The sequence below is a fragment of the Oncorhynchus tshawytscha genome, linkage group LG26, assembly GCF_018296145.1.
Source record: "Oncorhynchus tshawytscha isolate Ot180627B linkage group LG26, Otsh_v2.0, whole genome shotgun sequence".
NCBI lineage: Eukaryota > Metazoa > Chordata > Actinopteri > Salmoniformes > Salmonidae > Oncorhynchus > Oncorhynchus tshawytscha.
In genome coordinates this window covers 26,607,448-26,634,549 of record NC_056454.1, presented here as the reverse complement: position 1 = coordinate 26,634,549, position 27,102 = coordinate 26,607,448, and the positions used below count along the sequence as shown (strand labels likewise).

Genomic DNA, 27,102 nt, shown 5'->3' with positions numbered 1-27,102 from the left:
GTCTGTTAGTCTGTTAGACTGCTAGTCTGCTAGTCTGTTAGTCTGCTAGTCTGTTAGTCTGTTAGTCTGTTAGTCTGTTAGTCTGCTAGTCTGTTAGTCTGTTAGTCTGCTAGTCTGCTAGTCTGTTAGTCTGCTAGTCTGCTAGTCTGTTAGTCTGCTAGTCTGTTAGTCTGTTAGTCTGTTAGTCTGCTAGTCTGCTAGTCTGTTAGTCTGTTAGTCTGTTAGTCTGTTAGTCTGCTAGTCTGTTAGTCTGTTAGTCTGTTAGTCTGCTAGTCTGCTAGTCTGCTAGTCTGCTAGTCTGCTAGTCTGTTAGTCTGCTAGTCTGTTAGTCTGTTAGTCTGTTAGTCTGCACACTGCATTGTTTGGCCTGTCTTTCTTTCTGTCTGTGTTTCAGTAAACAGATGTTTTTTTACTGGGAAAAAGCAAACCCTGCCCCAGACAGGAACACAGCAACAGAGGGGGACATTTTTCTGCTTAAATATTGTCAGGGAAGTGACTGTACTGGAGATGTGTGAACAAAAGCCAAATGCCTCTTTGTGTTTCTTCGTGACTCCAGAGGAGCCCATAAAATATGTTGTTTTTCACCTCACCTCAAAATAAAACATATCAAAGAAAGATAAGGATGAGTAAATTAGATGAGTAAAAAAGCAACAGTCAAACCCAAGTACCTTGATAATGTGATAGAAGAGTATCATATTTGTCTTCTTTGGCCCATATGGAAAACAATACATGAATTTCATGTGAACACACATGATCTAGTGTGACGTTAATGTGATAACGTGTAACAACATGTGAAGCAAAATGTGATAACATAAAACTACACACATGATCTCATGTCAAATTCATGTGAAATAAATGTGACAACATGTAAAATGTCGACATGTGTTTTTGGAACACTTCACATGTGCTCACATGTTGTCACATATGTAGTAGTAATGTGTGTACCTACTACTGTAAGTCACTCTGGATAAGAGCATCTGTTAAATGACTCAAATGTTCAAATGTAACATGTTTAATGTTGTCACATTGCTTTACATGTTGTCGCGTTATCACATTAACTTCACATAATGTCAAACCAACCCAAACCATTATAAGAAAGGTAATAAACTAGTATGGGGAATTTAAAGTAAATTGTATGCTGTTCAGCTAAAATGTAACCCCATCTGGAATTTGAACTCTCAACCTCTGGATTTGAGATATGCTGCTCTTTCTGCTGTGCCACAAAGTCTACAACCTTCCCCTACACATTCATTACTTATAATACATCTCTGCACTTAGCAAAGGAGTGCCATCTGCACTGCTATTTTAGTTTTCAGTTATTCTGACTATTCTCAATTTCGGGTTTTCTGTATAGTTGTTTAATGTTGGTGAGTATTATTTTGTTTGAATGTTACTCCTGAATAACTCTGATAAGAGGGTCCTGGGTGGCGTATCGGTCAAATGCACTGCACTGCTGAGGTGACACTACAGCCTCCGGTTTGATCCCAGGCTGTGCCATAACCAGCTGTGACCAAGAGCCCCATAGAATGCTGCACAATTGGCCGAAGGGAAGGTTAAGTGACAAGTAGGTGGCCAGGCATGTCATGTTTTGGAGGAAACATGACTTGAGCTTCGGCCTCTCCTGAGCGCATTGAGTTGCAGAGATGAGCCAAGGGACCTAATAAATAAAATACACTTGTGGCCTTATATACCTTTTCACAGTCCAGCCTGGTTAGTACAGGGACAGGAGACCGCCTGGGGGAAAATAATTGTATCATTATGATAAATAGGATCGTTTTTCTATAGTGTATTTTTAACAAAGCTGATATTTACTTTGAAGTCCAAAATGTAGGAATATTTGTGAAATCAGTTATTGACACAGACATGGTGGCATATCAGGAAGATCAGAACGCAGTGAACCAATAGGTTGTGAGTTCAAATCCCAGGTAAGGACATGTTGAATATGAATTACTCTATATATAAACATACATCCACAATGTAGTCAAAGTCTATTTGATTATGTAAGCTGAAAACACGGTATGCTAAACATGCTGTGTGTATCACAATGACTCATTTCAGTATGTGGGGCATCACCTGGGGAAATGTGATCATTTGAATCCACATGTGAAAGGTTATGTGATCATGCAAAAATCCACTTGTGAAATATCATCACGTGATGTGTTCCAAAAACACATGATTTTGCAAAATGTGGAAATGTCACACATGTTTTTTCCATATAGAGTGTGGTTATTTGATCCCTTCGTCTTCTTACACTTCGAGAAACGCTTAATGAAGAAACACGTTGAGCTTAGGATAACACAGAGGAAATGGTTTTGCTCTTGTTCATGTCTTCTTAAAGGTTTAAACAGCTGCCGTCTCTTCGCAGGCGCTTTTCTGAAGTTCTGTCGTTAAGGATGACAATAGCATGCTGCTCTGACAGTGTGCGGGCGGGTGGGGTGGAGTGTGTGGAGCTTTTTAGTGGACAGGGTGTTGGGTGAATTAAGCGATGCCTAAATACCGGAACCATAGCCTCGGCACGTATGAGCAATATAAATCAACATTACAAGCCCCAGCTTTCAAGACCATGTGTCCTGTCCATACCATCGCCTTTGATCTGGTTAAGCTCGTTATTAACATAGACATGAGCCATGTGGCAATATCAATGAGCGGGCTAAGCACTGGGTAGGGCGCACAGGTGGTGGGTTACAGCGAAAGTGATAAAGAAGCATTGTTCAGATAAAGGGCAATTCCACCACTTTTAAACCTCATTTTCATTATCTCCAGCACAATACATGTCAACATACTGTATGTGAAAACAGCACATTTCTAAGTTTTGTAGAAAAAAAAAGAAAGTCAAAAAGTTCTACGCAATGACATCATCAAAAGATAAAACATTTTAAAACAGAGATTTTCAAAGACTATGAGATTGGTGTGATGGGGGAGCAGGAACATACCCTCCTTTGGGATAGAAACCCATTGCAGGTTTTGAAAATCACCATTTTAACCCTTTAACCCTACACAGTGATGTCACAGAGAAACATTTTTTAGGAACTTTCTTCTTATCTTTTTAACCACAGACCGTAAAAACACGCTGTTTTCACATATGTAGACACTGGTTTCCTGCTGGAGATGATGAAAATGAGGTTGAAGAGTGGCAGAATTGCCCTTTAAGATGGACTTCAGAGACTGTTCTGATCTCACCATTGCCACCATATAGTGATTGAGGTGAAGCAGTCAGAGCAGGATTTGAACCAGCAACTGTGCAACCATGTTCTGCTTATGTTTCATACAAATAACCTAAAATAACACTGAAGGGCAGTTGCTTCTTTGGATACAAAGTTATAAGAGAATCATGCTGACATACAAAGTAGGAAGTCAGACACATATTTACTCTCAGTAATCCCAACGTCTAAAGGTGTGGGCAAGGTCATCACAATAAAAGTATTGCAGGCCTCCACCTCCAAGTATAATCAGTCAAAAACATTGAGGCACTATAAATCAAATGTTACCAAGCCTGTTCAGGTGGTTAAATAAGGTGTGGCTGTGTAAATGAATATGTATGATTACTCTGTGTAAATGAGTATGTATGATTACTGATGTTTGATCCAACTCATGATTTGATGACCTCTCACCTCTCATTTCCCTGTCTCTCGCTGCAGAACATCTGTCTAACATCTGCCTGCCAGTATGACTGGTCCTACTCTTCTCTCCTAGATGAGTGAGGTGTCCTGGGGTGATAAACTATCCCTATCCTCTATCAAAATAGTCTCTCTGCTCTGACTCCTCCTCAAATTCACTCCAGAAACTCCCCTAGGAGCATGCACAGCTGTACTCCTCAACTTCATTAATAATTCAAGACCTTCCACAGCCATACATTCTCATATGGAATTGATCCCAGGCCCACTGAAGCAAATATGGGCTTGATTGAGAATTAAATCTAGTCTAAAGTAAGCGCTTGCATCTCGGCCAGAAGTAATGTAGACCTATAGTGCTGTGTGTGCACATGTGTGCGTGTGTGCATGCACATTAGTGTGTATGTGTGTGCACGTGTACTGTATGAGTAAGCTTATATTTCCCTCCCTAAATTCCTGCTAAATTACCCTGTACCTCTCTTCATCCTCCCCCTTTCATCCTTTCCAGTGTTAATGGTCTCTCTATCGTATGCAGGGCATGAGCAGGGCATGGACCATGAGATCTATAGCTCCATAGCAATATAAAGCAACCCGCCCTCCATCAATATCTTATCTGGGCCGTTATCTGTCCATATTAAATCAAAACTTAGTGATAACCCACAATGGGCTGCACTGTAAATCATACAACTCACAGAGAATGGCTTGCATCAAGTCAAACAACAGATGATTTCAACATATACAAACCATATGCTGCACTTCTACTGTACTCAGCCTCCGTGCTGTGCTTTATTTACAGTGACTGTGCTGCATATCCTTCCTTTCTGTTGGCGAGCCATGTGAACAGAGGAGTATTTCACCAAGATTTAAAGTGGGCTTTCATAATAGTGAGAATAGAGGCCTGCTAATAAGAGAGAGCCCTGTCTCTAAAGTAAACGGCTCTGACAAGACACTTGACAGATAGTTTGGATGGCTAAATAGCTGGGTCTGGAATAATACTGCTTGACTCGTCCTTTGTAAGCACTATACACATCATACTGCACACGTTAGAAAATCTAAAGTGAATCATAAAGGGAAGCAAATCGTAAAGGGAAGCGAAAACACTTCACACTACAGTGCGAGCCAAGGAAAACACATGCTCTTCAGTCAGTCATGAAGCAGCAGGAGTGTGTGTGTTACTGTGTGTTACTGTGTGTTACTGCAGTTAAGGCCAATCAGTGTGTATCAGAACCACTCTGTGAGAGGACCAAATGAAAGTCTGAACACATGCTGTAGAACCACATGGAGACTCTTGTCTGTTCCGAACTAATGCTGATGTACTATTTAAACCATAGAGGTATCACTCCATCTAGACTCTAGAGCCAGAGTAAATGTTATGACTGTCATCATAATTTCCCCATTGCTCAGTCTGGTAAGAAAGGCTATGACATTTCATGAGGTGCAGAGAACCCCCATGTTAAACACTGTGTGAAGCCCGTGTTTATATATGAGTATGTGTCTGCCTGTCCCCCTGACTGAGTGAGCACATATCTGGATATATTAACCTGGTTTGTCTGCCAATCAACTGGGTCTACATCTCTATTCCTGAATTCTTTCTCATTTCATGTCTGAATAAAACATGCATTGTTCTGCATTGTGACTTTAATTGTAAGACATGTGTCCTACGTGTCATGATAAGCATTGTAAAAGCACTGTGTATATTGCAGCCGTGCTTCATAACTGAACGGTTACGGCTAGGATACAGGATCTAATTAAACGTTATGAATGACATAGTCCATTTATTGGCCACCTAAAGTTTACAGTTGAAAATGTGTCTGGTTGAATGTGTTCATGCTAATGCACTCCAGTCAGAGCTGCCATACTAAAATGTGTCCTCTTGTTACTTTAATTAAAAGGCTCTGATTAAAGTAATAACACAAAGCAAAAGAACTTCAGACACGAGATTCATTTTTGGTAAGTAACAAAATCCATAACATACAGTAAACACAAAACATCAATGGTCCTTGGCTTTCTCTTTCAATAATGACTGCTAGGATTGGAATTCTCACAATGTAACAGGATACATATGCATCCAATCAGATGACACTATAACTCCATGGCAATGGATCAAACAAAATATGTTTGTTACCACAGACAGACAGACATAGCATTGTATAACTCAATGTTTTTATCCATCATCATTTGGTATGGAACTTTGTGTGAGTCACACTGTTTTCACTATAATAGCAGGACTCGTGTCACAGAGTCATTGACTTTCATTTACAATGAGGCAGCTTCATGAACACATAGAAATTACTGATGTGAACTTCTGAATCCACAACATATGAATTACGATTAACAAAACTACAGATGTAGGATCTTAAATTGACCCGTTTGTCATCGCAAAATTATCCCGCAGCAACAGGATTTGAATGTTTAGTCCATAGTGCTTGGTCGGTGGTTAGGCTATTAGCTGGACATGTAGAGTGCAATACTGTTCATACAGAATATGACCCATTTCAAGAAGCTAGGCGTATGTCATACATCACTACTTCACATAATAGGCATTTTAATTTTAATTTTTAGCTAAATGCAGTGTGAACTGGAGTGACTTGACACAACAACGGGCAAAATAAGCTGTATTTAACTACAAACCAAACGGAAAAGACACGCTGCCGTGAAGCGTTCATCCACTCATTTCATCTATGGTGGCTTGCTATGACAATCCGTTTGTACTATAGCTATGGGTGGGATTATGGTGTATTGTTTAGCTAATTAGCCAGCATTCTCACTTCGCAAGAGAATTATATCATGACCGATCAAGTTAGCCAGGTGTATCTGGGGGTGATTTCGGACAACTATTGTATTTCATGAACAAACAGTAGTGACCCATCCACTTAGTTAGGCGTGTCTGGGGGGTGGTTATAGCATTTATTTCACATGACCCTTCAATTTAGACAAATGTCTGGGCAATCTCTTATATTTATAAAATATCATTATCTGGACACTTTCAAAGTTAGGTTAGGATATAGACCAAGGACTAGATCAAGTGTATTTTTACCTGGAGTTTGTCCTTCTTTTAGGCTACTACTTAAACCACTTTTAGTCTTGACGTCTTTGGTTGTTTACTACACTACCTTACTCACCCTGTTTAGCACATGGCCTCACATGTGAATCTTTAAAGAGATGGTTGGGGCTAATGCTTAAGAGGGTGTGAATGATGCTGAATAGGTGTAGACAAAGAAGAGCTCTGTAGTTGGTGTACCAAAACATTCAAGGGCCATTTTCTTAAAAGTGGGGTTACAAGTTTATCAACTTTCCAAGCAGAATTACTTCCCCATTGTTCCTCAACTGCAGTGTATGATATACCATTTTATCCAATGTAAAAAAAAGTTTAAAAAGAAAATGTTGTTACATAACTATCGAGGCGGGGGTCTCATATAACCAGTGGTTTTCAGTAACTCTATGTAAATTAATATGTGGTGATTAAGATCCTACATCTGTACATAAACAATGCCAAATTTGAAAGTATTTTATAATATGTACAAAAATACAGTATATAGAAAGTTGAATAATAACAATCTAACAATTATAATATATGTATTTCAATGCCCTTCTAACTATTTACAAAGTGGATTTGAGGTGTCACACAAGCACACACACACGCACTCACGCACATACACACACCTCTAGCAGTTATATAGGACTCTTCAGACAGACAAACTGGGATTGGTATGTCTTGAAGTGGAGAGAGGGATTGAGAGAGAGTTTGTCTGTGTCGCCATGACTACAATGGCACTACTTCAGAAGCACTTTAAAACAGTCTGTTTGTCAGACAGAGAATCTACTCTTCCACTCAATATAAGTGCTTTTCTCCAGACATCATTAGTTTGAGTTGATAATGGCCTGCAACTGCAGTCCCTCACACCATCCTTATTAGGAACGCATGGTAGCAGGACAAATACACAGGTAGTTTCTGTGAGGGGAATGTTGGATTATAAATAATGTTTGGTTTGCTTCAGATGAGGTCACACAAACTTGTGGCAGTGATGAAGTTTGTGTACAGCTTAGGCTTTGGGAAAGGTTATTTGTTATGCTCTAGTTGTTAAGACACATATTTAATGTTGTTCTTTGTGATGGCCCAAATTTAGCCTATATAGGTTATCATGGGTTACTGCATTTTAGGTCATTTCAATAATTTGGGGTCAGGTGGACAGACTATGTTCTAGAGTTATATGGTGGGTTCTGAAGTTCCAGGGTGTGCTCTAGAGTTCAGTCTCAGATCTGTGGTGGGTTCTCCACGGCGACAGCAGAGTACTCTGTCTCAGAGATGTGGGGCTGCTCTATGAGCCTGGTCAGGCCTGTACGTGTGGAGTACTTAAAGATAAAGGCCTTCATCAGGTCATAGCGGTAGTTCCTGTTGAGGAAGTTGTAGAGGATGGGGTTGAAGCAGCAGTGGAGCAGGGACAGACACTGGGTGAGGTGCAGCGCCACGTAGAGGGCGTTCTCCAGCCCACAGCTCAGAGGAACCAGGCCCAGCAGGGAGAGGGCATCGGCCAGGAGCACTCCGTGGTAGGGCCCCCAACAGCCCAGGAATACCACGGTATAGGCCAGGATCACCCTGCGGCTCACACGACGCTCCTGCTCCATCGCCGAGGAGGAACAGGAGGTGGAGGAGAGGGCTTGGGCCAGGAGGGCATAGGCCAGAGCGATGACAGGGAAGGGTAGGACGAAACCAAGCAGGATGAAGCTCAGCTGAACTCCCACCATCCACTCCCTGGAGTGTTCCTCTGGGTACACCGGCCTGCACAGCACTACCTCCCCGTGTGATGACCTCACCGCCTGCAGGAAGTAGGTATCGGGCAGGGAGGCCACCAGAGCCAGGAGCCACACCCCTACGCACACGCTACGGCGAATCAGCTTCCGCCGTCGTCCCCCATCCTCACTGTCGGCGGGCCGTGTCACGCTCAGGTAGCGGTCGACACTCATACAGGCCAGGAAGAAGATGGAGCTGAAGAGGTTAACAGAGAAGAGCAGGTGGGTGAGCTTACACGCCACCTCGCCGAAGGGCCAGTGGCCATGCTGCGCCAGGGAACTCACCCACACGGGCAGCGTGACGCACACACACAGGTCAGCCGCCGCCAGGTGGGCGATGTAGAGGTGGGTCTCATGGCGAGGGGAGGAGCTGGAGGTGGTGCGCTGGGAGCGGACATTGACCCAGAGGACGAGGCCGTTGGCGGCCAAACCGACCACGAAGATGAAGATGTAAAGGATGCACATGGAGTGGAGCAGGGCGCTGCGGTCGAATGCTGTTGGACACCCGACCATCTCCACACGCGTCCCGTTCTCCAGGAGGCCCGTGAGGTTCAGGTCCTCCCAAGTGTCCAGCAGCTCAACCAAATCAAAGCTGCTCATCCTTCTGCTGGGAACGATCGCACACACCTCACGGACCTGGGATCTGTAGAGACAAGAAGGCAGCAGCCCATCATTCCTGATATCAGTTTGTCTGTTTGGAACTAAACATCAACATAAAGTGGCTTCAGAAAGTATTCATACCCCTTGAATTGTTCCACATTTTGTTGTGTTACAGCCTGAATTCAAAATGGATTAAATAGATTAATTTGTTTTCAACCATACACACACACACACACACACACACAACCCCAAAATGAAAAAGCTAAAACATGTTTTTAGAAATATTTGCAAATGCATTGAAAATAAAATACAGAAATATCTAATTTACATAGAGACCAGTCAAAAGTTGACACACCTACTCATTTATTTATTTGTTCTACATTGTAGAATAATAGTGAAGACATCAAAACTATGAAATAACACATATGGAATCATGTAGTAACCAAAGAAGTGTTAAACAAATGAAAATATATTTTATATTTGAAATTCTTCAAAGTAGCCACCCTTTGCCCCGATGACAGCTTTGCACACTCTTGGCATTCTCTCAACCAGATTCACCTGGAATGCTTTTCCAACAGTCTTGAAGGAGTTCCCACATATGCTGAGCACCTTTTGACTGCTTTTCCTTCACTCTGCAGTCCAACTCATCCCAAACCATCTCAATTGGGTTGAGTTTGAGTGATTGTGGAGGCCAGGTCATCTGATGCAGCACTCCATCATTCTCCTTCTTGGTCAAATAGCCCTTACACATCCTGGAGGTGTGTTGGGTCATTGTCCTGTTGAAAAGCAAAGGATAGTCCCACTAAGCGCCAACCAAATGGGATGGCGTATCGTTGCAGAATGCTGTGGTAGCCATGCTGGTTAAGTGTAGTGGTTCTAACCGCCGTGTTTTTGTGCGACGCAGAGTAAGTTGACAGATGATCTCCGCATGTGTGGTTCCCACCATGAAGCATGAACGAGGAGGTGTGATAGTGTGGAGGTGCTTTGCTGGTTATTTAGAATTCAAGGAACACTTAACCAGCATGGCTACTACAGCATTCTGTAGCAATACACAATCCCATCTGGTTTGTGATTAGTGGGACTATCATTTGTTTTTCAACAGGACACTGACCCAACACACCTCCAGGCTGTGTAAGGGCTATTTGACCAAGAAGGAGAGTGATGGAGTGCTGGATCAGATGACCTGGCCTCCACAATCACCTGACCTTAACCAAATTGAGATGGTCTGGGATGAGTTGTACTGCAGAGTGAGGGAAAAGCAGCCAACAAGTGCTCAGCATATGTGGGAACTAATTCAAGACTGTTGGAAAGCATTCCAGGTGAACCTGCTTGAGAGAATCTCAAGAATGTTCAGTTTCTTTTTATCCCACCCGCCCCAAAAGAAACCTTGTCTTTGCCGATGACAAGCATACCCATAACGTGATGCAGACACCAGCATGCTTGAAAATATGAAAAGTGATACTCAGTGATGTGTTGTGTTGGATTTGCCCCAAACATAACACTTTGTTATCAGGACATAAGGTACATTTATTTGCCACGTGTTTTGCAGTTTTACTATAGTGCATTCTTGCAAACAACAAAAATGTTTCCATTCTGTTATTTAGGTTAGTATTGTTGAGTAACTGCAATGTTGTTGATCCATTCTCAGTTTTCACCTATCACAGCCATTAGACTCTAACTGTTTTAAAATGTCACCATTGACCTCATGGTGAAATCCCTGAGTGGTTTCCTTCCTCTCCCGCAACTGAGTTAGGAAGGACACCTGTATCTTTGTAGTGACTGGAAGTATTGATACACCATCCAAAGTGTAATTAATAACTTCACCATGTTCAAAGTGATATTCAATGTCTGCTTTATGTTTTTTACCCATAGGTGTCCTTCTTTGCGAGGCATTGGAAAACCTCCCTGGTCTTTGTGGTTGAATCTGTGCTTGAAATAAACCCCTCGATTGAGGGACCTTACAGATAATTGTATGTGTGGGATACAGAGCAGAGTCATTCAAAAATCTTGTGCAATACTATTATTAAAAACAGAGTGAGTCCATGCAACTTATTACGTGACTTGTTAAAGCTAATGTTTTACTCCTGAACTTAATTAGGCTTGCCAAAACATAGGGGTTGAATACTTATTGACTCAAGACATTAAGGCTTTTCATTTTTCATTAATTTGTCAAAAATAACTTTGATATTATGGGGTATTGTGTGTAGGCCTGTGCCACGAAATCTTAATTTAATCCATTTCAAATTAAAGTTGTAACACTCCAAAATGTTGTGTGAATTGGGGTGTGAATACTTTCTGAAGGCACTGTACATCCCAGTTAGCACATAAGGTTCTGGGAACCGTAGGTTTCTGAGAGCGTGGTTGTCCTATAATTTTTTTGCATACGACCTTCCCACAACATTCTGGGAACGGTGCAGGATTGATACCCAGGGAGTACATAACATTCTGAGAACTATGTGTTTCTTAGGTTGGAATTTTCGTACTTCAGCATAACGTTTCCTACAGGCTTCCTCGTGGTTCTTTTTAAATTAATGCTCTCAAATGGTTCCAATAACGACAAAAAACAACATTCTCTGTGGGAATGTTTTCTACAGGTTTCCTCATGGTTCAAATTAAAGTCAGGTTCTCAGAACATTCAGAGAACATTAAGAAACAACATTCTTCTGTGGGAATTTCAGCACTTCAGCAAAAGGTTTTCCGCAGGTTTCCTCACGGTCAAGTCATGTTCTCAGAATATTAAGAAAACTTTCCAAAAAAGCCAAAAGAAACCATTAGTAACATTCAAAGAATATTATTTAAAAACATATATATATATATATATAACAGAAGATGTAATCACGGGTCACTTTAATAATGGAACATTAATCACTTTAATAATGTTTACATACTGCTTTACTCATCTCATATGTGTATACTGTATTTGATTCTACTGTATTTTAGTCAATGCCACTCCGACATTGCTCATCCTAATATTTATATATTTCTTAATTCCATTATTTTACTTTTAGATTTGTCTGTATTGTTGTGAATTGTTAGATACTACTGCACTGCTGGAGTTAGGAACACAAGCATTTTGCTACACCCGCAATAACATCTGCTAAATATGTGTATGTGACCAATAAAATTTGATTTGAGATCATAGGTTTGAATCTCGCTGATGCCGTTCCACAATAAATAAATAAATAGTTTGCATGATTAATGCCTAAGCAAATGAATTTCCATGTGTACTATATGTGCTTGGAGTTCAAAACAGTTAACCTAAGCTATCAGTATGATTGAAATATTTAGTGAAAGTTAAGTTAGTTATTCAAAAACCTTAACATTTCATTTAAAATGTTCACAACATTTAGAGAATCTTATTTAATAACCTTCAAATAACCTATAATTTCCTTTAAAAGAAAGTTAATAAAACCTCCCAGAAAAACCTTCAGGGAGCCATAGTAAAATGTTCTCAGAACCTCACTGCAACGTTAAATGCATGTTCCCAGAAAAGGCTATATTTTCTCTTCCGTTTAAAAAAACGTTATGTTTTACCGGTCAGGAAACGTACGGCTTCGTTCCCAGAACCAATGGGAAACCAAAAACGTGCGTTCCCACAACTTCAAAGGAAACATAATGTGCTAGCTGGAAGGTCTCTGAATCTGTCTGTTTGGAACCAGGCATCAACATACATACAACATGTTACAGTAAATGTTTGAATTATATTTAGTGAGTGCTGCCCCGAGTTCCCTTGGCTTTTCATTAATGAGACCTCAACCAATCAGTCTATTTCTGGGGCAGAGTAAGATCAGAAAATCAATTGACTTCTACACAGAGCACTGCATTCTATGGTATTATGTGCTACACAGAGCACTGCATTCTATGGTATTTAATTATACAGAGAGCACTGTATTCTATGGTATGTTATGAGATCCAATAAGCATCCAAATGAAATGTACAAAAAAAGCTTTTTATGATATGCCACCTGATCCCAAATAATCTAAATGTAGTTAACTCTTTAAAAACTGCTTTATGAGTTCATAAAGACTGTTGTTTTGGGATGATTGAGGAATGATTAAAAACTCTGTATCTTTTTATGTCCAGTCAGAGGGCAGCACCAGCTACAGTATGTTTACATTAGTCCCAAAACAGATTAAATGTGAGGCAATAGGATCTGGGACACAAACATTGTGTAATTCCAAAATGCTCAGAGATCCAGCATCAGTCGGAATGGTAAACCTGATGTCGCTTTAAATAATGTTTTCCATTGATGTGCATGCAAGAAAACATTTTCCCGTGTTCCACTGCTCCTCTAGAAATAAAGTGAGGGAAGGAGAGAGAAGACAGATTTGTTATAACCACAACATCATCTGAAAACATCTGAGGCTAATCATATACAGTATACAAACACACGCAAAGGGATCCTGCACACTCATGCATGCACATCATGGACACATATGGACACACACTGCTCTCTGTTTTATGTATACCAGGGTCACAACACAACCTCTGACCTCTCTGTACAGTATGTCTGATTGGTCATTTTACGCTCTAGCTTGATGTCTCTCTTCCCATGACAGACACAACATGACGATTGAGAGGTGAGGGGTTAAAGGTGAGAGGTCAGACATGAGCTATCAGTGATTTAATCCTCCTGTTCCTTAAGATTGACATGCATGTCCACAGACTGTGAGACATCAGAGCGGGGTTACCAAGGGGTTTAACTACTTTAGAAACGGTCCAGCCACGGTCAAAGACAGGTCGGCGACCGCTGGGCAATACAGCAGGTTAAAGTGCATTGAAACGTGACCCGCTTAAGCAGCTGTGCGTGTGAGCTCAGTGAGTGTGTGACCGCATGGCCCACGCCAAACTGTCTGTGATTCCACAGGAGACCATGTTGACAGTGGAGAAGGGAGGGCCTATCTGTGGCTGAATGTGTTGTTGCACATGTCTGTAGCAGTGGCCCATAGGCGTGTGTGTTATGACTGCGTCTAGTTTCAGCAGATTCTATCAGTGATCAAGAAGCTATACAATTGATTGCTCTTTTCATTTTTATTTGGCCCTTCACACCTTCACCTCTGGCACACAACCACTTGCCCTTTAATACAGTAGAATTTTAATTTTCTGTTTTAGAGGGATGGTGTAGTCTAACTCAGGCCTCATACATAAGTGTCCCTGTAATTCACCTCTATTATATGGTAAACAGAAACACCTGAGGTGCCAGCTCACGTCACATCTCTCTGATCCATTATCCCCTTCACACTCAGCCCATCTGATAACACACACATACACACACACACACACAAAGAAACACACATGCACACACGCACAGCAGCAGAACACTGCACTGATAAGCAGTCCCTCTCCCCCTTTCTGTCTGTCTCTCTCTCCTCATCTCCCTCTCTCTCATTATCTGCCCCTCAAACTCTCATTACAAGTAACTGGGGAATACTCAGATCACAAACCTATAGTTTCACCATACTCCAAATACCCAATAAGGCCGAGCTCGTTGCAACATAGAACATGAGAGGCTGTATGAACATGAGCATTATATGTTCCCCCTTACTAGCTCTGATTGTGCTGATTTACTGAGGAAAAATGTATTCTATGACTGTGAATGTGGTTGTCCCACCTAGCTTAAGATGAATGCACTAACTGTAAATCGGTGCACAAAAATAATCCTGCAGCAACAGGAAATGTGAATTATTATGTGGATTATAATTAATTTTTGAAGCGTTGATACATTTTTCATAAGGGAAAATCACATCTGAAATTTCAATGTGGAAATTACAAACTTTAGAAGCCTTTTCATACCTCAATTACACTACAAATTTCCATTTCCTGCCGAGCAGGAAAATTCTAGGCAACAAAATAGTTATCCAATTCAGATCCTACATCTGTATTTTATGATCCCCGGTGATTCCCTATCTGGTTAAACATTAGCCAAGCAGCATGCAGGGCAGATGATGCATGCATTCCAATACTGGACAAATAGGGAGCAATGTTTTCATGTGTTAATCCAAAACCAGAGAATGCTGCAGGTGTGACAATAAAAGATCGGAGCTCTCTCTTGCTGGAAGCGCTCTCTCCTGTTGGTTTAGGCTTTTGTCTTGCAAAAGAAAAGGACTCAATGAAGAGGGGCCAAGGGAGGGCCCACAAACGTCCCTATAGCTGCCAGAACCCTATATGAGATGAGGAAGATAAACGTTTTCGTTTTGGTTATATATTTCAATATGGGGAACCTTCGTACCCAAGCGCATTTATTTGCACTTTTCTAGCGCATTTGCACTTTTATATGGTATTACATTATCCATGCGTCACAATGCTTATATTTAAAATATACAATTGAAATATAAGAAAATATGTATATGATAGGGAACGGATGAATTTACATAAGTGAGAAACACACATTTATGTAGAGTTACAAAACCGAGTTGTTCTTTATATCCGTACATTGCCATTACGCGCGAGAGAGCACTGAAATAATCTGACGTGAAGCTCTTGTAGCCTATCTGAGAACACATTCAATTCCGTAAACCATGTTTAAATCTTCCCTGAAAACAAACCACATTCCTTATCAAATGCCAGGGGACTCCGTGTGTAACCTGGCGACGTTTATTGAACAGCCACTACTAATCCGCGCGCCACGCTGCGAAAGCCGATGGCGCTTTCTATGGATAGAACGACTTGAGGACATCAGAGGCAAGTAGTCACATTAGGATAATGTTTTAGCCAAAACTCAACACGCAACAATGCACCATTAGCTGAAACGTAAAATTGACTGTCGGCTGTCCACGAAACCGAAATGTTAGGAGTGCAGCTGTTTGGCCCGCAACCTCTTGTTATGGAGATGCTCCTGTCAACTGGTTTACTTAGAAACTCAAATTAATGTAAAATACAATGTCTTACTTGTAATTGAGAAGAAAATGCTTTATGCGTGAGCTCTTCGATGAAATTGCACCGCTTCTCCTGGGCGAAGGGATGTCCTGTTATGCTTTGTCCAAGATAGGGAGAGGTGGTGGTTGTGAGCTCTCCGCTATGTGATTCGAATGAGTGGGTGAGTACCCAGTGTCTCTCTCCTCCCTGCTATAGTGAACCTGGCCTCGTGCCTCCCACTGCACTTGTTAAATAGGCCTAACCTATTGCGTAGTGATACGCCTCCCAAGGCAGGTCCCAAAACACATTCATTGAAGTTTCTGCCAAGAGCGAAACAAAGGCGTCTGATTTTCACTTTGTCCCACAAACAATTGCCCAATAGTCGAAACACGTTTGTGCTTCATACAAACAGGTGGATCTATTGTGTGCAGACTGCCAAAGACAGATGATAATAAATATTTACTTAGTAGACAGTCATTATCTGAGATAGGTCTATGATAGAAATCAATAAACTACTATTCTGCACATACAGTTGAAGTCGGAAGTTTACATACACCTTAGCCAAATACATTTAAACTCAGTTTTTTTTAACAATTTCTGACATTTAATCCAAGTAAAAATGCCCTGTTTTAAGTCAGTTAGGATCACCACTTTATTTTAAGAATGTAACATGTCAGAATAATAGTAGAGAAAATGATTTATTTCAGCTTTTATTTCTTTCATCACATTCCCAGTGGGTCAGTAGTTTACATACACTCAATTAGTATTTGGTAGCATTGCCTTTAAATTGTTTAACTTGGGTCAAACGTTTCAGGTAGCCTTCCACAAGCTTCCCATTATAAATTGGGTGAGTTTTGGCCCATTCCTCCTGACAGAGCTGGTGTAACTGAGTCAGGTTTGTAGGCCTCCTTGCTCGCACACGCTTTTTCAGTTCTGCCCACAAATTTTCTATAGGATTGAGGTCAGGACTTTGTGATGGCCACTCCAATACCTTGACTTTGTTGTCCTTAAGCCATTTTGCCACAACTTTGGAAGTATGCTTGGGTTCATTGTCCATTTGGAAAACCCATTTGCGACAAAGCTTTAACTTCCTGACTGATGTCTTGAGATGTTGCTTCAATATATCCACATAATTGTCCTTCCTCACAATGCCATCTATTTTGTGAAGTGCACCAGTCCCTCCTGCAGCAAAGCACTCCCACAACATGATGCTGCCACCCCCGTGCTTCACGGTTGGATGGTGTTCTTCAACTTGCAAGCCTCCCCCTTTTCCTCCAAACATAACAATGGACATTATGGCCAAACAGTTCTATTTTTGTTTCATCAGACCAGAGGACATTTTGCCAAAAAGTACGATCTTTGTCCCCATGTGTCACGCCCTGACCTTAGAGAGACTTTTTATTTCTCTATTAGGTTAGGTCAGGGTGTGATTTGTGTGGGCATTCTAGTTTTTCTATTCCTTTGTTGGCCGGGTATGGTTCCCAATCAGAGGCAGCTGTCTATCGTTGTCTCTGATTGGGGATCATAGTTAGGCAGCCTTTTTTCAACCTTTAGTTTGATCTTGATTTTGTATTGTTGCTTGTTAGCCCAACAAAGCTGTACGTTTAGTTTTGTTACTCTTTCTTGTTTTGTGCCGGTTATCTTAAATATAAAATTATTAACCTACCCCATGCTGCATCTTGGTCCAACCATCCTTCCAACAACGATTGTGACAGAAGATCCCACCACAAATGGACCAAGCAGTGTGGCCAGGAGGAGCAGACATCCTGAACATGGGAGGATATCTTGGATGGTAAGGGATCCTGGACGTGGGAGGAGATCCAGGCCCGAAAGGGAACGCCTTCCATGGGAGCAGACGGAGGCAGCGAGGGAGGAACAATGACGACACAGGGGTTCGCGACCACGAAGGAAGCACGAGAGCCAGCCCCCAAAAATGTTTTTTGGGGGGGGGGCACACGGGGTGGTTGGCGGAGCCAGGTTTCAGACCAGAGCCAACTTCCACACTCGCTTTAAAACCTCTTTAGGCTAGGGGGTAGTATTTTGATGTTTGGATGAAAAACGTGACCAAAGTAAACTGCCTATTTCTCAGACCCAGAAGCTAGAATATGCATATAATTGGCAGATTAGGATAGAAAACACTCTAAAGTTTCCAAAACTGTCAAAATATTGTCTGCGAGTATAACATAACTGATATAATAATCATCCAGGAAGTGCTGTTTTTCTGAAACTACTCTTTTCCATTGCAAGCCTATCCTCCATTTAAAGGGATATCAACCAGATTCCTTTCCCTATGGCTTCCACAAGGTGTGAACATTCTTTAGACATAGTTTCAGGCTTTTATTCTGAAAAATGAGCGAGAATGATCACATCGCGTTAGTGGATAGCCAGATGTCCTCAGATTTGTGCATGCGTGCGTGCCTGGAGCGAGACCTTTTCTTTCTCTCGTCTATTGAAAAGGCTACTGTCTGGTTAAAATATGATTGATTATTTATTGTAAAAACAACCTGAGGATTGATTATGAATTTCTACAAACTTTACGGACACTATTTGGAATTTTCGCCTGCCCGTCGTGACCGCAGGAGCCTGTGGATTTCTGAACAAATTGCGCCAACCAAATGGAGGTTTTTGGATATAAAGAGAATCTTTATCGAACAAAACAAACATTGTGTAACTGGGAGTCTCGTGAGTGCAAACATACGATGATCATCAAAGGTAAGTGATTCATTGAATTGCTTTTCTGACTTTCGTGACCAATCTACTTTGCTGCTAGCTGTTTGTAATGTTTTGTCTGCTGAGGAGCTGTCCTCACATAATCGCATGTAACTGGGAGTCTCATGAGTGCAAACATACAAAGATCATCAAAGGTAAGTGATTCATTTTATTGCTTTTCTGACTTTCGTGACCAATCTACTTTGCTGCTAGCTGTTTGTAATGTTTTGTCTGCTGAGGAGCTGTCCTCACATAATCGCATGGTTTGCTTTCACCGTAAAGCCTTTTTGAAATCTGACACGCCAGGTGGATTGATCCATGGCAGTCCAGAGCCTCCACCGACGGTCTTCAGTACAGAGTCTCCAGCGACGGTCGGCAGTCCAGAGCCTCCAGCGACAGTCTGCGGTCCAGAGCCTCCAGCGACGGTCTGCTATCCAGAGCCTCCAGCGACGGTCTGCGGTCCAGAGCCTCCAGCGACGGTCTGCGGTCCAGAGCCTCCAGCGACGGTCTGCTGTCCAGAGCCTCCAGCGACGAACTGCTGTCCAGAGCCTCCAGCGACGGTCTGCGGTCCAGAGCCTCCAGCGACAGTCTGCGGTCCAGAGCCTCCAGCGACGGTCTGCGGTCCAGAGCCTTCAGTGTCAGTCTGCAGCCTAGAGCCTCCAGCTAGGGTTCCCAGTCCAGAGTCTCCTGCGAGGGTTCCCAGTCCGGAGCCTCCTACGAGGGTTCCCAGTCTGGAGCCTCCGGCGACGATCTACATTCCGGAGCCTCCAGCGACGGTCTGCTGTACAGAGCCTCCAGCGACGGTCTGCTGTCCAGAGCCTCCAGCGGCAGTCTACGGTCCGGAGCCTCCAGCGGCAGTCTACGGTCCACAGGTGCACCTCCAATTGACTCAAATTATGTCAATTAGCCTATCAATTATGTCAATTAGCCTATCAAAAGCTTCTAAAGCCATTACATCATTTTCTGGATTTTTCCAAGTTGTTTAAAGGCACAGTCAATTTAGTGTATGTAAACTTCTGACCCACTGGAATAAGTGAAATAATCTGTCTGTAAACAATTGTTGGAAAAATTACTTGTGTCATGCACAAAGTAGATGTCCTAACCAAAACTATTTTATATATGAATGCTTCCGCTCAGTGTTTGAGATCAATTGACACTCTTTACCATGGCACTGAGATTTATTTTAAACTGCAAAACCCTTACAGACCACTGCACTTTGTATACCAGGGTTGGCTGGCCTTCTCTAGTCCCTCGTAGGCTCAGTCACTGGTATACATTTATTTACAAAGCCATTTTGGGTTAACTACCTTTTTATTTGTGCATTTTTATTGTTCAGAAATGTGGTGGGTACTCTCTTCGTTCACTGGACTTTATCCTGCTAACTGTTTCAAATGTCCGAACTGAATTTGGTAAAAAGGGCTTTTATGTACTCTGCGCCATCGTCTTGGAACACCTTACAAAATACTTTTAAACTGAAAGAACTTGTCCCGATTGGTGTTTTTAAATCACTGATGAAGGATTTTGAGGTTGATTCCGTGACCTGTCAATGTTTTTAATTTGCTGTTTTATACTCTTGTGAATTCAATGTTTTTTACTTGTAGTTTTTCATGTTGTCTGTGTAATTTTTTTGTAATGACTTGGTGCTGCCTATCTTGGCCAGCGCGCTCTTAAAAAAGAGATTTTAATCTCAATGAGCCCTTCCTGGTTAAATAAAGGTTAAATAAATAAAAAACTATAGTTTGTTAATAAGAATTTTGTAGAGTGGTTGAAAAACGAGTTAATGACTCCATCATTGTAGAGAATTTTGCAGTACTTCCAACCGGCCTCATGACCGTTGTGTGGGCAAGCGGTGTGCTGATGTTAACAACGTGAATAGAGTGCCCCATGGTGGCGGTGGGGTTATGGTATGGGCAGGCATGAGCTACAGACAATGAACACAATTGCCTTTTATTGATGGCAATTTGAAAGTGCAGACATAACGTGACGAGATCCTGAGGTCCATTATCGTGCCATTCATCCACCGCCATCACCTCATGTTTCAGCATGATAATGCACGACACCATGTCGCAAGGATCTGTACACAATTCCTAGAAGATGAAAATGTCCCAGTTCTTCCATGGCCTGCATGCTAACCAGACATGTCACCCCTTGAACATGTTTGGGATGCTCTGGATTGACGTGTATGACAGTGTGTTCCAGTTCCCGCCAATATCCAGCAACTTCGCACAGCCATTGAAGACGAGTGGGACAACATTCCACAGGCCACAATCAACAACCTGATCAAGTCTATGCGAAGGAGATGTGTCGCGCTGCATGAGGGAATTGGTGGTCAAACTAGATACTGACTGGTTTTCTGAACCACGCCCACACCTTTTCTTTTAAAGTATCGATGACCAACAGATGCATATCAATCCCAGTCATGTGAAATCCATAGATTAGGGCCTAATGAATTTATTTAAATGAACTGATTTCCTTAATTGAACCTTAACTCAACTGAAATTGTTGCATGTTGCATTTATATTTTTGTTCAGTATAAATAATACAGTATTTATAAAGTCAGGTGCCGTGTTCTTTTTTTGTTGGAATTTATATTGTTGTTCACCAGCATTCAGTCTCATTCTGAGCACCCACGTATCCTCTTGGAACCGGCACAAAGCATTGTGGGAGCCGAATGTGTGTTGACTGAGTGCTCACCTGCTCCTCTGTCCCCCATAGAGCAGCGCTATCTGTCTAAACAACCAATCACAAAGCATTTAGGCCCCAGTCCATTGTAATAGCCCAGTTTGAGACATTGACTGTGAAGGGAACTGTGTCTTGAAAGGATGTCATCGTTCATTAGACAAATAAGACTGTCGGATATATATATATATTGACCATCTGATCAAATATGAACTTCTGTCATGAATCTTACAAACAGGCTGAGAAGATAGATGTCTGTAAACAAAGCTTATTATGCAGTATAAGTCTATGAAACAAAGTACAAAGGAATACTATCATCCACATTGACCACATCATCAATAAACCATCCATAAACCAAGCAGACCTAGATATTTAACACACGCTCTCATTACAATACAATTAGTCACAGATTTCAGTTACTCTCAGTACATGACTAGACTAATGATACCAATAAATAGTCAAAGCTACAACAACAACATTCACTATGATAATACGCCCTCTATTCAATGATCTCTCCTCTGAAATATGACTATTAGGTCACATGGCCACTGATCTCTAATCAGGGAGTACTCTGACCTCATAAAGGACCAATAGAGTGGATGCAGTAGTATTGTTTCTGTGCGGGTTGAAAGGGAGTCCCCAGTGCTCACGCATATCCATTGTCCTCGGTATCAGGAGCATCAGGGGGGATATAGGAAGTGTATTAGATAAGCATCCGTGGTCCTTAAACCGCTGCCAATCTCTGTTCTGTTCTACAGCAACCCTCATACAGAGTGTGAGAGAGGGAGAGAGAGAGAGAGAGAGAGAGAGAGAGAGAGAGAGAGACAGAGACAGAGACAGAGACAGAGAGAGAGAGAGCGAGAGAGAGACAGAGACAGAGACAGAGAGAGCGACCAGCGGACGAAGTGGTTCCTCTGAGACCCCGGCTGCCAGGCTGGATGTGTTTGTGTTTGTGTGTGTGTATCTGCACACGTCTGTGTGTGTGTGTGCGTGTATGTGTGTGTGTGCGCATCCATGTCTGTGCGTGCAGCTGCAGAGCTAAAATAACAATTCCCACAGTACTGTGTATTCAAAACATTCCAAGCAACAGGTGTATTAATACCTAAAGTCTAATGGACTAAACCGACCTCTGATATTAGAAGGGTAGGCCTACCATACACAAACAGCAATCAGGGACACAGAGAGTTCCTTTTCTCCTTTAGAAGACAAAAGCCATACTAATTTGTCACTGATTATTGCTTAAAGGTTAAACACAGCATATACAGTTGTAGACCTGTTCCTGTAAGGTTTCTTTACCAGTCTTTAATCTAGTACAGGAGGTGACTGTTATGAGTCCTGTGGGGGGGCTAGATTACTGTAATACGTATTTAATTATGTATCCTGGGAAACCAAAGCTGCTCTTTCTGTAATAATAACTCTGTGTGTGTGTGTGTGTGTGTGTGTGTGTGTGTGTGTGTGTGTGTGTGTGTGTGTGTGTGTGTGTGTGTGTGTGTGTGAGAGAGAGACAATCAGAGACAGAATAGGAGACAGACAAAGAGAAATAGAGTGTGGTGTCTCAGTCTGAGACTGATTTATAAGACATTCTTTCTGTTTGGGTTTACTTATACACAGATTAAATAGGAGCTGGTCTGATCTGTGGTCTCGTAGTTTAGTTATGTTCAACAGTGGACAGGGTGGTCACTGTAAACAGTCCTCATGTTGCACTGCTCAGGGTCAGCATGGACTGGCCTCACACAAAATGAAAACAAAGATTTAGAGATAGGGAGAGATGGAGGATAGAACGCAAGACCCAGAAACCAGAAAAAGAGGCAGAAAGAGAAAGAGAAAAAGTGAAGAACCCTTCATATGAAGTCCTCTTCAGTGTGGCATTGTCCTCTTACCCTGTACCCAATAGGAGGGTTGAGAGAGAGGTCCCTCTCTCCAACCCCAAGTACATTATTCACACTGACCCTCTCTTTCCCCTTCCTAAACCCCACTCCTCACACTGTCTCCACCCTCATTATGCAACTACCTCACCACAAAAAGCCTCACCGCCTCTCTACCTCCCCATTCTCCACATCTTCTCTCCCTCTCCAACTTCACTCATTCTCTTTCATCCTTGAGAAGAGAGACAACATAATTCCATGTTTTTGTGTGTTGAAGAGATGGGAGGTGCTATCCTAGAAATTCGATATATGTAGGTGTGATGTTGTTGTTTGTGTTTCATAAGAAAATGTAACACTGTGTTAATGTTGTTGTTTAGCATGTGTAGGAGGATATTCATTTGATTCTGTGTTCTGGGTCAGGCTCATGCAGATGTGTGTGTTTGGCAGAGAGTGTTCCTATCAGGTAGCACAGTCATAAAGACATTCCACACTGAGTGTCCCTCACAGCAACCTTGAATGGACCGCAGCTGAAACCTGATAACTGACTAAATGTCAAACATGCTGGAAAGGCCAGCATTTACCCAGATGCTTTGTTGTAGAGGTATACAGGTGTGAAATGCTTAATACTTACCTCTTCTCAGTTTACCTATCGCTCAAAATGTCTAAGTAGTTGCTGTCTCTCTTTCTCTCTCTCCTTCTTTCACCTTCTCCATCAGTCTGTCGACTATGTTTACTTGTTCAGTCACTCACAGCCCCTATGTACTGCTGTCCTAAAAACATCTCATCCAGCCTAGGGACCACTCTAGGGATATCTATCAGTCTACCATCCCAGTGAAATAACTGGAGAAAGCGGTTTCATTCATCTGAATATGACCTCTATGATTGAGGGTTCACCCAGGGTGTATTCATTACACCGATTCTGTCGCAAAAAAACGTTGTCTGTTGTAAAACGTTTTGAAACAGATTAAACGTTTTGCAACAGAACCGGAGTAATGAATACACCCCAGGCTGTGCCTACCACAGGCTCTGCCTACCACACACACACGCATGCAGGCAGGCACACACACACACACCTTTATGCTCTGTAACTCCATATGATATATAGCCCATTAGGTCCATGTAGATAATAGGTAATAACTCTGAACAGGTGTTCCCTGAGGGCTCAGAGTGTGTCCACTACGGATCAGTGAGTGAGCTCTGACAGGCAGACTCTCTCAACAGAGGACAAGACAGGGTGTACACTTCAAAACCGTTCCCTATATGCTAACAGCGCTAATCCCGTAATCCTATCCCGGCGTTCCTGACGTCTGCCCCGGAGAATGCCAGTTTTATACGCTGCAGACAGAGAGAGTTCACAGATAAGGTGGCTGACTTTTGGCTCTTTTGTGCTGTCAAACAGCGAATGAAAAATGAACCACCTCAGGACTCTGCAGGAATGTGCAGTCTTTTTAAACACCTCTTGACAGAGATGAGGGAAACAAAAAAAGCCTTGCTCACAGCCACAGGTACCTTGTCACCACAGCCTAGAGGGCTCAACGTTGTGTTACATTGCCTGGTTAAACTAACCAGCCACTGGTGAGTTATGAACATCTAAACAGGCATCTTAACAGACTGTCTATACTGTCAACAAAAAGACCATCCAATCTCTGCGATCTGAATCGACTACATTCCTTATTCAAACTGAAAAAACAGAGTTTAGCAACAGCAGACATAAACATACATGGGGGAGTCAACACTCAGCTTAATAGGATACAACGAATGACTCAAACAGCTTGATAGAATAAATGACATAAAGAAATGTATACACCCAGCTATGCGGACGGATCATACAGCTGGGACATAAAACCTGCACTATAATACTCAGAAGTATCTAGTCCCCTAGCTAACACATTTAGTTCCTTGGAAGTTGTGGGAACGTATGTTTTTGGTTTCATATTGGTATGTGCTAGCTGGGCCCTTACTCCAATGATAGAGTACAAAGGTTTTGAGTTGCCAGGGTAAAATCATGTGATGGAAAGTTACCTCTGGCTATTTCTCTCCATCCCAGGTGGTTCCCATTCATGGTTTTACCCTCCGATGGTCCACAAGGGTGAACACAGCGCTACGGGGCGATTATGGCCAGGATGTGGCAACCCAACCGCCATCTGGAGTTGAGCCCTGTGCGCCTAGAGCTCCTAGTGAGGGATAGGAGTGCTAACACTCCCATTCATCCATCCTCCCTCTCTCTACTCTCTGTTCTCTCCATTCCTCCCTCAGGGCTTGTTTATGACCAAGTGCTTAACTTATGTTACATTGTAAATACAGTAATATCACTGTGTGCACCCATTACTCACAGACAAGGGATATGACGGATGATGTAGTGTTTTGTAGTTTTATACTATGTGGTGATATACATCAGCAAAGCTACATGTGTAAGAGAGAGAGGCAGAGAGAGAGAGAGAAAGACAGGCACAGAGACAGAGACAGAGAAAGCGAGAGAGTGACAGAGACATAGAGGGAGAGAGAGAGTGTGCAGTTCTGCCTGTTTCTCCCATCAGTCCCCAGACTCTGCTGTAGATAGTGTGGTAGGGGGCTGACGAGATCTGCTTCTCATTACAGCATAGAGGGGCTTTAGAGAGGATTCTAATGGCTGACTCCAGTCTTAACCCTGTCACTCAACCACCAAGGCTGCACTGAGCCTCCCAGTCGCACTCACACTCTACCATTAAATATGAAACAGCCCGTCACTGTCTCATGTCAGCCTGTTAGTGCCTGGCACTCTATTCATCAGAGCCGGAATGGAGGACCATGCAGGCTGATGTGGAGGCATTTATTAGAGCCGGAATGGAGGCCTCACCATGTGAGTGTGCTCTGAGCTGTATCGATCTTAATCCATGGTATAAAGGATCGGTCTGGGGTCTGTCCTGAGAATGTTTGAGTCCTTAGAGGATAAAATACAGTTCATTCCCTAAGGAATCCTGGGCCATTTAACCTTAAACACACTGTAATGACCAGAAGGTGTGTAGGAAGTCCCACTGTTTTCAGTGAAAATGGCTTCCTGTACGCTCCTACTACAGAGAGAGGATATTTTCACAGTGGAAGCAGAAGTAGAGGAAAAATAAAGGGATGGAAGACGTGGAGTCCAGTAAGTGGAGGAAAGAGAGGAAGGAAGGAGCTGGTGTTTGTTTGCTGTGATATTTTCTCCCTTAGGGTTATGCTTCCTCAATTCAAACCATTTCAAATAGAGCACTTTAGTGATTCGACACAGCTTATTTGTTGCAGTGTTCCTCTCCAGCTGGTGGTTGAGAATTCCTGATGGCTGACTGAGTTAAATGCAACATTAACCTTAAGAGCTGAGGTCACAATGTGTGTATTTGCCCACCGCCTTACAGGAATTTTCTGACTGTTCTCTGGGGCTAACACACACACACACACACACACACACACACACACACACAATGTGCGACAGGAGGAAAATAAGTCGATATGACCGTCTCTCTTAGAGCAGATGCCAGTAAATCTGGCAGGCTAAAATGTGTCTATGGCTGGCGGGAGGCGGTGTGTCTGCATTCACCACAGTAGAGTGTGGGTCAGAGGTGGGACATAGCTAATGATTACAGTCACTTCCACAACTGATGAGAGGCATACTGTGTGTCCTCTCTGTCTGTATGTAGGTTTAGCTCTCCACATGCTGCGCTTCGATCAAAAGGTGCTGTGTTAGAATTGCTCTAAATAACAAAGACTAAGGGTGAAAGTCAAAACGTAGTTAAGTCTATAAGTGCTTTAGGAGGGAGTACACAGCTATGTAGACTAATGGAGGAAGTGAAGTTGGGAGCTATGATTGGTCCATAAGGAGGGGGATTGGACTCCGACATCAGACTGACTGAATTCCTTGGTTCAGTAATGACAAGGTACCATACAAAGGACATACTGTTAGTTTTGAGGTGTGTGGAGGGGGAGGGGATATTCATGCTGTACCTCTCTCCTGTGTGGAGGGGGAAGTGGAGGGGGGG

The 27,102-nt window shown here is 42.4% G+C and overlaps 1 protein-coding gene across 1 annotated transcript; it reads right to left on the bottom strand.

Annotated features, from left to right (window-relative positions):
• Positions 1-996: 996 nt before the first annotated feature.
• LOC112225448 (atypical chemokine receptor 3) lies at positions 997-16,088 on the bottom strand. The gene is made up of 2 exons (XM_024389429.2): positions 15,891-16,088; positions 997-9,045 (listed from the first exon to the last, which is right to left on the bottom strand). Exon 2 carries the CDS (start codon positions 9,000-9,002, stop codon positions 7,866-7,868), a length of 1,137 nt encoding a protein of 378 aa, XP_024245197.1. The 5' UTR covers positions 9,003-9,045; positions 15,891-16,088; the 3' UTR covers positions 997-7,865.
• Positions 16,089-27,102: the final 11,014 nt, after the last annotated feature.

Excerpts from the sequence above, each read along its gene's own strand:
- LOC112225448 (XM_024389429.2), bottom strand. The coding sequence starts at position 9,002 with ATGAGCAGCTTTGATTTGGTTGAGCTGCTGGACACTTGGGAGGACCTG.